This window comes from Spea bombifrons, chromosome 5, assembly GCF_027358695.1.
Source record: "Spea bombifrons isolate aSpeBom1 chromosome 5, aSpeBom1.2.pri, whole genome shotgun sequence".
In the NCBI taxonomy this organism is placed as follows: Eukaryota; Metazoa; Chordata; class Amphibia; order Anura; family Pelobatidae; genus Spea; species Spea bombifrons.
The window spans coordinates 7918259-7931611 of record NC_071091.1 but is presented as its reverse complement, the minus strand read 5'-3'; the positions used below and the strand labels follow the sequence as shown (position 1 = coordinate 7931611).

General features: G+C 42.6%; 1 protein-coding gene across 3 annotated transcripts in view; it reads left to right on the top strand.

Annotated features, from left to right (window-relative positions):
• The window catches only part of ESYT2 (extended synaptotagmin 2), a 54334-nt gene that overhangs the window by 15605 nt on the left and 25376 nt on the right, over positions 1–13353 (top strand). For all 3 annotated transcript variants that reach the window (XM_053468456.1, XM_053468455.1, XM_053468454.1), the window contains exons 2-4: positions 10680–10721; positions 11798–11932; positions 12893–12969. In XM_053468456.1, coding sequence (XP_053324431.1) covers positions 10680–10721; positions 11798–11932; positions 12893–12969 — 254 coding nt within the window. The remainder of the gene's footprint in view (positions 1–10679; positions 10722–11797; positions 11933–12892; positions 12970–13353) is intronic.

Below are 13353 nucleotides of genomic sequence, written 5' to 3'. Positions count from 1 at the left end.
GCTTCCGAGCCGTGTCGTCTGTACCTCATTTATCAGGTTAGTCTGACAGTTCTCTTTTTCTTAGACCGTTTGAATGTATGGACTATATGCGAGAATTGTTGACTATTGTTGAATGCTGGCATGTATGAGCCAACTCTGGCTATCCCAAAATTCCCGCAGGGGCAATCAGGGAAACATATGGAAGCCTCTGGGCTTTTCCAGCATGAAATGGATCAGAAATCCAGCGCAGACGGGGTTAATGTTGTAAATGACTATTGTAGCTGGAAACTGCTAATTTTTAATGGAATCTCCTTGTAGATGTACAGAGGCCTTTATCACTCCCATCACTCCTGTGTTCCAGTGGCCCTTTATCACTCCCATCACCCCTGTGTTCCAATGGCCTTTTATCACTCCCATCACTCCTGTGTTCCAATGGCCCTTTATCACTCCCATCACTCCTGTGTTCCAATGGCCCTTTATCACTCCCATCACTCCTGTGTTCAAATGGCCCTTTATCACTCCCATCACTTCTGTGTTCCAATGGCACTTTGTGTTCGCTGATCCAAGTTTAAGTTTAAAAGGATAATTGATGGTTAGAAAACCCTTTTGTAATTATGTTACAGCCAGAAATCTCCTTGTTTCCCATAAAAACAGCTCAGTGACCCCAAACTTTTGAACAGTTTATTTTGAATGCGGCTGAAGAGGCCACATGCTGACTATAAGATGAAAGTAGTGTGTCGTCTTTTTAAGATGAGACACATCAGACTTTAGAATTTTGGGATCTAGATAAAGACCTCTGCTTTATAACGGACCTGATATTTCACCAACCAAGAGAGGTTTGAGTCTCTCCCTGGGGTCCCATCTCCAAATAGGAGAAGAAATATTTTGACTGGTTGTCCTAAAAAGAGAACAGCGAGAAGTAGACATTACCGTATCAAATTCATGACATTAGGTAGGATTTCTATGCAAATATCTGCGGTTCCATGAAAACATCAGTAAAATGAGTGGTGAAGTAGTAGCTTGAAGTTACAGCGAGAGGCTTTGGAGGTTCGCGGTATGGAAAGCGTGTTTATCTGTAAATATGGCGTTGCGGACGTTTGAATCCACCTTAAATACACACAGCTTAGCGCTTTGGCTCTGTATCTCTTAATTTACATATGAATTAGGTATTCTGTCTTAAAGGAAAACTAAACATAAAACAAACTTCTAATTCTAAATCATCCTGGGTACCTTGGGCATCGTAACATAACGTGGACCCCGGAGATGAATGGAATCCAGCATAGGTGTATTAAATGGGCATTTAATGTGACTTGTGTGGTAACCTCAAATCCGTCCATATGGTTTAAGTAGGCAAAAACGGTTGTCTTCAGTTGATGGGGATTGTGAATCTACTGCTGCTCCAAAACCAAAACTCAACAATGAAGTCGGGAGTTCAACCTCTTTGCCTTCAAGCAAATGACACTTGGTTCGTTATGTCTCCTCAATACCACAGGCCATGGGCGCACGTAGTGTGTTTAATCTCTACCTGTACGTATGTATGGAACGTTGGGTTATGTAGGGTCTTCTGACACGAAGTGGTCCAATTAGAAAGATGAGACCCCTTTTCAGACGTTGCACCGCATTCACTGCATTTTTTTTTAAATAATAATAATTTTGTGTCTTAGGGAGAAGCTGCAGCCTATGCCTAGTCAGTGATGTGACATTTAGCACGCGTTTGACTGTCAGGAAGATGCTCCCGCTGAAATCAATGGAAGCGCTTTCTGCGCATACGCTGATCTTCTCCCTCATGCATTATATACATTAAAGCACACATGATGGCTGGAGTTTCCCTTTAAGTAATTTCAGTAAAATGAGTGGGTTTCACAGGAAGCAGTAAACAAAAAAGCAAAATGATTGTTATAATCAACCAGGATACAATATTTTTTGTACAAATATTTCAAAAATAACGTACAAATCTTAGTTTTCTTTGCAGTAGACCCAGTCTAATAATTACCCAGACAGTCTATTTTAGGAGTTCCTTCCATAGGGTACTACAGATCTTATTTAGGCAAAAGCTTAACCTTCGCACTAAAGAGTTGACCAGATCACTATTATTATTATTTATATATTCATTTTTTATATATAATATTTTTTATTATTGTATGAAATCAAGCAGCTAAAAGGGGTAGTAATACCCAAATTGTTATACTTGCCCCAATCTACTGGTAGGAGTCTCGATTCAAGCTGGTAATTTGCTGGCCTGCTGAAAATCGGCGGGGCCAGACGGCTCCGCGGTGTGCTGTATATGCGCTCGGCACATTGGGAGGATGCAAGGGACTTCTATAGTTCAGTAAATGAGCTGTAATGGTAAAAAAAAATCCCATATCTGCCCGTTTAATGAGTTCAGACATTTCCTTAGCGTAACATGCGGACGCAGCTATACCTTCCGGCATATGCAACCGCGCGCTATTCTTTTTTTCTTGACAGGTGCGTGTGAAAAGACCAAATTATTGAAAGAAGTAGAAATGTTACTTATATATAATTGTCGCATGCTTGAAATTACAGCAAAAACATTAACAAAGGAAGGTGCCGTGCCACTGATGTATTGTTGTACAAGTAGTCAGGGCGCTTATAATAATAATAGAAGCCAATAATAGACTAATTCTGTGGGATTCGGTGATTGAATGTGTGAAAATATACTTTATCGCTGCTCGGCTTCATTATTTTATTTCTCAGTCTACAAATGGCGAAGCGTTAGGACCCCCGCCGTCCGTGCGCTCTTACACTTCACTGCATAGAAGGGGCTCCGTTTCCCGAGTATTTTTTGTTAAGAGACAGTCCCTCTTTGGGTTCCAAAGTCTCCGATGTCCCTCTTTTCTGGGATCTCCGAATGGTTGCTGGCTGGGGATCTGGTATTTTTTTTGCCTAGAAAAAATAATAATAAATACATTGTTCATATTCTGAATTATTCGGTTGCATGAAGAGCTATTAATTGGGCATTAAGTCCCATAGAAACCTGGCTATATAGTAAGTATATTAAATGAGTTGTATAATCTATTCAAATAATAGCATTTTAACAGGCCTAGTTTGCCGCTAATCCTGGTAGAAGATGTTGAGGTTCTAATTAGAGGTTACTCATACCCAGGAACTCTCCGGATTTGACCCGGAGTCTCCGGGACGAAGCGCTGTTTCCCTGGTGCAGGAGAAGGGTGGTTAGCCACGCCCACTCCCAGCCCTATCCCCCTCCCACACCTAACACATTTAATGTTATCTGGGGCCAGCCCCCCCATTAAAGCCACGCCTACAAAACAGGGAGAGCTCCAGGTAGCCTATCCTGGGAGGTTCCCGGGCACGATGGTGCCACACAGTCCGAAGTTTTTGTCCAATCGCGCGGCAGCGTTTCTCACCCCGCAAATGAGCTCTTATAATTCAATTATACGGAACGTTCTCCAGCCCTGGTTTGCGTATCCAAAAATATTTTTTTATCAAATATCTTAATATGAGCTGGACTTATCGACGCTGATGTTTCACGCCTCACCTTTCTGAGGAATGTCATCTGGCAAATCTAATCAGCCACTTCTTTTTTTGTTTATTATCCAAAAAATACAGAGTGTTCCAGAGCTCTTTCTAATGTACACACCACGGGGAGACGATCATTTTCGTTTACGCATACTTATTATATGAACATAAGTGTTATGTGATTAACCCTGCGGAGGGGAGAATAAAATGACAGATCCACTAAGGTTTTGTTAACATGGTAGAGTGTAGAGCGTGTCCAAGTGGAACAGCACCTTTAACGGTTCTGGTGTGAGATGCCAAAAGGAACCGTTTAAAGGGATACTCCGGCCTTTATGTGCTCTATAATGCATATGATAGCCGTGTGGTCCCTTTAAATCAGGGGTGTCCAACCTGCGGCCCTCCAGCTGTTCTTTCAGCAGCAGCTGGAGGGTCGCAGGTTGGGCACCCCTGCTTATGCAAATGTATGGTGGGATTCCTGCGAAACCCCCCCTTATGTGCATCTGACACACCCCCCCCCAGCTATTTGCGCTGGAGGTATGTGCGGCCAAACACATCTCCCTGCATGTGATATACTCCTCTCCGATCCGCTCCAGCGCTGGCTCAGCGGGGGTCTGTTCAGATCCCACGCGCATGTGCAGCAAGCACTCCCATTAATTGCAGTGGGAGTGCCAGCTTGCCGCTGATTGCTTCACGCAGCCAATCAGCGGCAAGCAATCTGGAACCATGCAGAAAAAGGGCTACAACTTCTAAGTCAGGTAACTATTTTTCATTTTTTATCAGTGGGGTGTCGGGGGCATTAGCCCCTTTAAGCAGCGTTGACGGCAGACCCTGCTTCCAAGTGACAGGACAACAAACTACGCTGTAACCAACGTTACTTTTGTATGCGTGGCTGTAAATAAAAAATGGATCGTTGTTTCCCATATGTAATCTTCTGCACCCAAAACCGTCTGGGCACACGCAGATTTCATACACGGTTCCCTTCATAAAACGGCAGCGATAACTCGTCACGTTTTCCGTGTCAGGGACGCACATTGACCGGAGCGCATGTTTGTTTTTGACAGCTCGCTCCTTGTTCATGCGCCATGCTCTGATAAGAAGATGGAATATTAAAATACATCGTTTGCATCATAGAATCGGGTATAGCTGGGAATTAAAAAAAATATATATAAAAATAAAATAATAAAAAATATTAAACGCAGGTAAATAGAAATGATAAAAGAAAATAATGCATGTCTGTACCAGGGGATGCCATGTAAATCTTATTTAAAAAAAATATATATATATTTTTTATTTATCGATTTATATGCTGCCATTATGTTCCGCCGCGCTGTAAAATGGGATATATGGTATGTAAATATCTTGCTTTTTTTTTTTTTTTTTTTTACATAGTAAGTTGAAATAAAATATATATATTTTTTTTTTTTTGGTAAAACGGTTTCTCACATTTATTCCTTTTTTATGGAAAATGTAACTGAGATGACTAGACGTGAGACCGCTGAGATATTATTTGAATAAGTAAAGTAAAATTCACTTTTTTTTCCGGTAGGAGAGAGAAATACTGTGTGAGCGTGGCACTAAAACCGACCCCCCCTCCCCCCCCCCCCGCAGCCAGACAGGGTTCCCCAATGCTTTATACGCTCTAGGTGTACGGTATGTGTGATGGATGTTACTCGGAGACGTGATTTGGTTAAACCGGCCTGGCTGCCGTGTAGCGGCTATATGACTCATGGAAAGGAAACAGACTGGCTTGGCAAGTCACCCAGGGTGCGGCATTTCTGCTTCACGTTACCGTTCGTGATTCATATAGCGTAATGTCAGGAGGGGACCCTACAGCTAAGCCTTCTATACATACACAGCGTCCCGTGGGGGCTTCCCACTCACTACGTTAATGCATCGGCTTTGGAATATGACCGGTATAATGAGGCTCATTCATTCGCAAAAAAAAAAAGCAACAATGTTTATGAATAATCTCCCACTGTTAACCACTTCAATACCAGATTTGTATGCATTCGGTCACAAAATTCTTTGTTAAAGCTGTATTAAAGGAATGAGATCGAGCTCTCGGAATGCATAGATACTTAGTACTATTCGATATTGGCAGAACCCGTGGCATAGAGTGTAAGGTCATACTGGGCTTTATTCACTAAGGGGAGAATTGTGGTTTCGGCTCATTAATTTCTCTATGCGTTATGGAGGGCCAAATGGGAGCTTCTGCTGCAGGAAGAGTTTGGCTGACCCGGTATAATGGATAGTTAAAGCAGTGAGTTCCTTTGAAGTCCTCTTACCCATTTGAATAATACATTATACAGGGCCAGCTCAGCTGTTGACGCTGGAGAAACTTGCCAGTGTTGGCCCTTTATCATGAATAGAAAAGTAAGTGAGAAACCACAATTCTCTTGCAAGCTCCCCTGACGGCTCTCCGTTTAGTGAATAAACCCCTGCCCCTAGCTTGGTCGCTAAGCACCCCTTAAGACAGACGTCCCCGTTTGGCCATGTGTCAGGACATGAGGATGCAGACCAGTGTCTTACTTCATTCCTTTTATGCCTGCGCAGACCTTCCTCCCCTCCCAGGTCATCTTAGGGTACCTAAAATTGAATCGGCCTGCACACTGTATTTGTTATAATCGGTTTTACTGAGCTGCTGCCGGCACACAGCGGAGACCACAGAGGAGACTGAAAATGCTCCAGAAGCCATCAGAAGATCTTTCCATTAACCATTTGAGGACCCAACACCAGACTTGGCACAATAAGTTCTAAACCGCCCAAAACATCCTCATAAACCAATATGTAGTTTTCCCTGATATAATGGGGCTTACAACACGTATTTCTTCTGTATTTTATAAATAAAACATGCATTACTTTTTTTTCTCTTATTATTAAAAATATATTTTCCCATAAAATAGTTGACTTTAGTTGATTTTGCCAGATCCTCCCCTTTTAACCAGCAAAGAGGAAGTCATTGGCTGAAACGGTGGAGTCGCTCGCGGGTAATATGTTATGTCCTGTGACTGTCTACTCTTTGTACAACTCTATGGAATTTGATGGCGGTAAATCAAACAATAAATAATATATGTATTATTTACCTGAAAAAATAAAGGCCTACCTGGTGAAAATACCTCAGGTCCAGCGAGACCCCGGTAACGTCCTCTTCCATTTTCCATTTTGAGCCAGTTTTAGATGGCTAAAGCAGCTATTAGTTGGCAAACTGCGCATGCACACTGGGGGTCTCGTTAGATGCCGTGGAACTCTCAACCAAGCCGGAGTACTTAGCTATTTATTATTAGTAGTAGTAGTAATATTTTAGTAGTATTTTTAGCATTTAGTATTTTTGTATTGGTGTTAGTATTATTTATTAGTACTATTATTTTATTTTTTATAAGTATTAGTATTTTATTATAATTTTGATTTATTATTATTAGATTTTGACGTGCGTCAAGGCGCACATGACTTTGTTTTTTGTTACAGGGCTTTGTATGTCAATTAGTTGTTTTTTTTAATGGCTATTTAAGTAGGAAGAGCAATAATATATATATTTTTACATAATTTTATGAACCGTTACACGTTTTTTTGACTGTAGAACCCAAGGATGCCCTCATACCCGGCAAACATTCTGAGCTCCTAGAAAACCAGAAGCAAGAGGGATTAAAATCCCATTAAGGGACACTTGGGAGGTATGAATGTTTGCAGTGCCCGCGGTGACGGGATTGATCCGTACACTTTAATTATTGTTGGCGAGAAGACAGCCGTAAATAAGTGACAGCTGGTTTTATGGAGTCTGCAGTCTAATTGATTTCGGTAATTTGATCGCTTTCTTCTACCTGGATTAAGACAAAACGGCTAAAAAAACAAAAACAAATTAAAAAAAAAAAAAAAAAAAAAAAAACCCAATAAATGTGAGGCGTGGAGCAGCCAGTGAGTCGGCCTGAGGACATAACAGGGTTATAAAGCTTTTTAACAAATGAGAGTCTTTGAGGAGATTTGTCATAGAATTCTGTGTTTTGTTACGCAGAACCTGTCGCTGTCAATATTTAATGAGGGACATCTTTTAAAGGGAACCCGACACCTGAAAACGCGTTGTCATTCTGTGTTGTGTAACAGCGTTCGGCGTCTTAAGATTTCACCCAGCGGCTTTTAAGATTTGGTTTCTTCTAATTAGGGCTGCAACTAACGATTATTTTAATAATCGATTAATCGGCCGATTATTTTTTCGATTAATCGATTAATCGGATAAAAAAAAACAATGCAAATTTTTCGTTTATTTAAAAGAATTTAATGAACTGGATGTTAAAAAACAACTTAAAATTTACATTAACATTCTTATTTTGTTATGATGTAATAAAAAACAATATTTTCAAAGTACAAGAACCCAAACACAATATTTATGAAACAAAATAACCCCAAACATTCTGAAAAGAGGTGGACTATTACTGTTCAAGAAACTTTGCCCCAGCACTTTGCACTTTGCACCCAGCACTTTGCACCCAGCACTTTGCACCCAGCACTTTGCACCCAGCACTTTGCACCCAGCCCTGGCACTTTGCACCCAGCACTTTGCACCCAGCATTCAGCACTTTGCACCAGCACTTTGCACCCAGCCCTGGCACTTTGCACCCAGCACTTTGCACCCAGCCCTGGCACTTTGCACCCAGCCCTGGCACTTTGCACCCAGCACTGGCACTTTGCACCCAGCACTTTGCACTGTGCCCCTGCACCCAGTCTCTAACTCTGCCCTGCACCCAGCCCTGCCCCCACATTCTGCCCTGCCCCCACACTCACACTCTGCCCTGCACCCACTCTGCCCTGCACCCACACTCACACCCTGCCCTGCATCCCCACCCCCACTCTGCCCTGCACCCAGTCTCCCACTCTGCTCTGCACCCACACTCACACCCTGCATCCCCACCCCCACTCTGCCCTGCACCCAGTCTCCTGCCCTGCACCCCCCACCCCCACTCTGCCCTGCACCCCCACCCCCACTCTGCCCTGCACCCCCACCCCCACTCTGCCCTGCACCCACACTCACGAACCGCTCTGTGCGAATGGAGCCACTCGCACAGAGCGAACCGCTCTGTGCGAATGGAGCCACTCGCACAGAGCGAACCGCTCTGTGCGAATGGAGCCACTCGCACAGAGCGAACCGCTCTGTGCGAGTGGCTCCATTCGCACAGAGCGATTCGCTCTGTGCGATCCGTGCACATAGACATGAAGAATACTTACCTCCGGAACGCGTCACATCCGTCACGTAGCTAAAAGAAGGCGGAGACTGCAGAGCGTGTAGCAGAAGCGGGGAACGCTCGCGGAGGTAAGTAAAAGGAGCCGAGTGCTCCAACAACGAATTGATCACTCGATTAATCGATAACGGAAATCGTTATCGATGATTTCCGTTATCGATTATTATCGATTTTATCGATTCGTTGTTTCAGCTCTACTTCTAATCTATTGCTATTGGTCTCCTGTGTGCACCGCCTGGTCCTGATTGGCTGCATTCTTTCCTGTAAGTCCCCGCAATGTATTTTTTTGTAACTGGGACGGGTACTGGAAGTGTAAGGGGTTTAGTGTGCTACGTTTTGTAATTAAGAATTGTGGGTTTAGAGGTGGTGAAAAGAATAGAGAAGGCGAGATGACGCGCACTCAGAGTATGTTCTGTCTGATTTTATTGGGGGGGCAAACTCCTAGAATTTTACTCAAAACCACCTCTTCCCTACCAAGATGAAGGATTTAAGATGAACAAGATCAGATTCCAATGACTGCCAGAGTTAAGAGGCTTTGGTACTATTGGCCTCAGACAGACCCCAGTCTGGAGCTGTTGATGGCTCCTCAGAGGAGGTTAGCTATGATAACCATACCTGGGAAAATCTCTGGGATTGACCTTAAGTCAACTGGTGAAGGTCACTTTCAGGTTTCTCTGGTCAGGGGAGTTAAGTTTAGCCCCGCTTACTCCCCACGCACTTCCCTTACTACTCTCAGGCCATTCAAGACTGTCTGGGGCTAGCACCGTGCCTTAGTGGGCTAACTCCAGCTTCACGCACGGCTAGCTAGAAACGAGAGAAGTCTGAATATCATACCCAGGTGGCTTGGGCATAGCACTGGTTTGTCTATGGGCAGTCATCTGTATTTCTAATTATTTATTAATAATACAATTATTGTATTATTCGTTACATTCTAAATAATTTAGATACTATGAAGCCATTATTTGCGCTTATCCAGTGAGTGTATACACCTGGTAGTCTATGAGGTCAGATAAAGCAACGCTGTGATCCATTAAAAATTCAAACTCAATGGAAATGAGTAGACAAAAATCCTGCCACACCAGCTCTCTCTGCGAAAGCTTGCGCAGCTTGATGCCTTTCATACGTGGACCTCCTAGCCCTAGCTCAAGAAGACATTTAAAAGAAAAACACTGTGTTTAACGTACATACGTTTTATATCGATACGTTTGCTGTTTCAAATAAGTCCATTGTCGTAATCCCGGGTTTGTAACGATCTCTGTTAATGCCAGCGAGTAAGGCATGAGACCGGCATGACCTCCCATATTGTTCCCTCTCCTGGGTGCGGAGCAATCCCATCGGTACAAAAAGCTAGGATGCTCTTATTCCTGGATGCGGCTCCCATGTTGACAGAAATGCTCTCCAACAGACGTATATATTTTCCCCGATATCTGTAGGAATTAAACCGTTTGCGTAATGCTTGGCTTGTTTCTCCCACATACCTTGCTGTTGGGCACAGGAGAAGAGGTACAGCATGTTGGATGATTCGCACGTAAAGCGGCCATTGGATTTATGGTGGAAATGTGTGTCTGGTTTTGGTGTTGTGTATGCACGAATGTCTCTCTTTTTTTTTAATGAAAGTGATGGAGGATTTGGGGATGTTGTCCCGGGTAAAATTGTTTGTAGTTCCCAGTTGTGTTTTAAATAGATCGGTCTATCTGATTGTTTCTGAGAGGTAAATGCATAGTATTGTCTGGCAGGTTTGCCATTTTGTGAGAAAACCTAAATAGCCCAATACAGACTAGCGGTCTCTTATAACCAACGGCACAAATGTGCCACATTCATTTTATTATGAAGCAAAATCGGGGCAGCTTCAATCTGATTCTAAAGAAAAGCCAGTGTGAACATCCAGAAAACATATATTTTTTAAAATATTTTTCTAATTTCTTAAAGAAATAAATCATACAAATTATGTATTTTGCCTTTTTTTTATAGGTCCACTTCCCAGACATTGAAAGAGCAGAATGGCTAAACAAGGTAAGAAATATAAACATGGGAACATTTTATTTCATTTTTTTTATTTTATGAGATATTACTTTATTCCCATGAGTGTCAGAAATGGTCAATACCAGCTGTGATGATTCAAAAAGTTTTTAAAAAATAAAAATCCCATATTCTGTATATTTTTGTCTTTTTTTCTCTGGTTCATTTATTGGATTATGTTTCTGGTTGTCACTGTGTAGTAACACAGTAACATGTGCAAACATATCACAGGAAAGAGTGTAATATTTCCTTGACAGTTTCCATTTGATATGAAAGAAAGCGTTAAAAAAAAAACAAAAAAAAAACCCTTGATGACCCTTCATAGTAAGTAGAGTGAGAAAGGGCTGCTGGATGGTGTTGTGCGCAGGATGGAGGAGAGGGTCGCCTAGTATGCGCACAAAGGAGAGCGGTTGCCAGATATTGTGTGTGTGTGTGGTGCGCTGGATAGTCTTGTAAGCGGGAGAGAGACTACTTTATATTGTGCGTAATGAGGAGGGAGAATAAAAAATAGCAGAATGAGAGCGTACAAAGGGAGGAAATGAGAAGAAAGATGAAGAGAGAGAGAAGAAAGAGGCAGGGAGAATAAACAGAATAGAGATGTTATTTCATTGATGGACACGTACACTAGTAAGTGTATAAACCCCTCTGTGAAAGACTGAAACGTGAGATGATGGAGCGAGACAGAACCAAACTATGACCTTTTCCTTAGCGTGTGGGACCTGTCCTCGTGACTCAATCCCACAAACCCTCTGCGTGCAGTGTGTCAGGTCCTGCGTTGCTGAAGGAAGAGTATTTTTATTGTTACTATTCATAGACTTTGAACTATTATGTGGTATTTTTAAAATATGCAGTCAGTGAGCTACCACATGACGGCTGGAGATCCTGAATGAGATGACCCCACCGGGAACTATCTCCGAGACGTGTCTTGAGGAGGGCGATGGATCCTGTAGTTGCACGGCGGTGCAGCAGCAGGATCCACCACAGATAATCTGCTTATTAGGTTTAATGTCGCGTAGCGTTAAACATGATCAAACTGTAAAACATCCTCTTATACGCTGTTTGTTTCGCAGACAGTCAAGCACATGTGGCCTTATATCTGCCAGTTCATAGAGAAACTGTTTCGAGATACCATAGAGCCGGCGGTGAGAGGAGCCAACACCCATCTGAGCACCTTCAGTTTTACCCGAATTAATATGGGCACTCAAGTAAGTGCGAGAAACAAATACTGAGCATCGTCTCCATTCATAGAGTATACACACATTTGTATCAGATTGTTGCGGACGTGTATTGTCGGCACAGCTTCGGTCTAAATGTCCCCTTTCCGTTGGGAAAGCATGCATCTATCATGTTGCTATAAATGTCTAAATGGTTTCTTTATATTATGTAGCTAGAGTAATATTTACAGCCATTTCTTCAAAGTTTAACTCTCTGCAGCTGATTGGAACATAAATATATTTATTGGTATCACAGCTGCCGCAGGATTTGGGACGGTTCTTACTGGGACTTGACCAGTGTCACCATTCTTTGAACCATTCTGTTTGCGCAGTTGCCAGAGGTTACATGACCTACTTAGTGCCGTATTCTGGCCTAGGAGTAGGGTGACAGGTCTAATGGGGCTGGGGACCCTTGGACCCTTTCGTAGAAGCAGACTATTGGGCGATCGGGTTCCCAAGTTCACCAAGGGCTCTTAATAGGCCTGTTGGAGACATCAATGATTTCCCCAGTAAACAACCCATGTTTCCTTCTTGTCATGATATTACATCTCAATGGAGAAGACCCATGAAGAGGACCATGTCCTAGGGGTACTGCCTATGAGGTTCCCATGTTCACCAAGGGCTCTTAATAGGCCTGTTGGAAACATCAATGATTTCCCCCGTAAACAACCCATGTTTCCTTCTTGTCATGACATCACGTCTCAATGGAGAAGACCATGAAGAGGACCATGTCCTAGGGGTACTGCCTATGAGCAATAGTGTCAGGGCCAGGGCATTCCAGGGCAAGTATGCGTTCCAGCGTTAAAGGTACATAAACAATGAGCAGGGAAACCACGCTACAAGAACTAAGGAGCAAATATTTCAGCTTTGACTTCCCCTACTGTGAGTAACCCAAATATTGGCAAACGTCTGGATGACGATGTTTACCGTGTTTTGTTTGTCTTTCTCCAGCCATTAAGAATCAATGGTGTTAAAGTTTACACAGAAAATGTGGACAAAAGACAGATTATTCTGGATCTTCAGATAAGGTAACCTCTTGAAGGTTTCATCACATAAAGAAATGTTAAACAAGCCCCCCCCCCAGGTTCTATGGGAACAGCCTATCTGAGCCTTGATCGTGTGTCACATGACCATTAAGTCTTATTATTGATCCAGTATTTTACAGAATTATTTCTTGGGAGGGTTTGGACAGTCAACAGTACTAGGAATGATGTTTGTATCGTGGCACGGTCCGGTGATACATCATAATCAGTACCCTGGAATATTCTGTATTCTTGTTTTATTGTTATGCATCAGACATTATAATACCCCAAATAGGATTTTATTAAGAAAATCTATGTAAAATTATAATATTTGGCATTATTGCTAGGTGTGTATACTGTAAATTACATTTTATTTATGGAGGGCCAGCA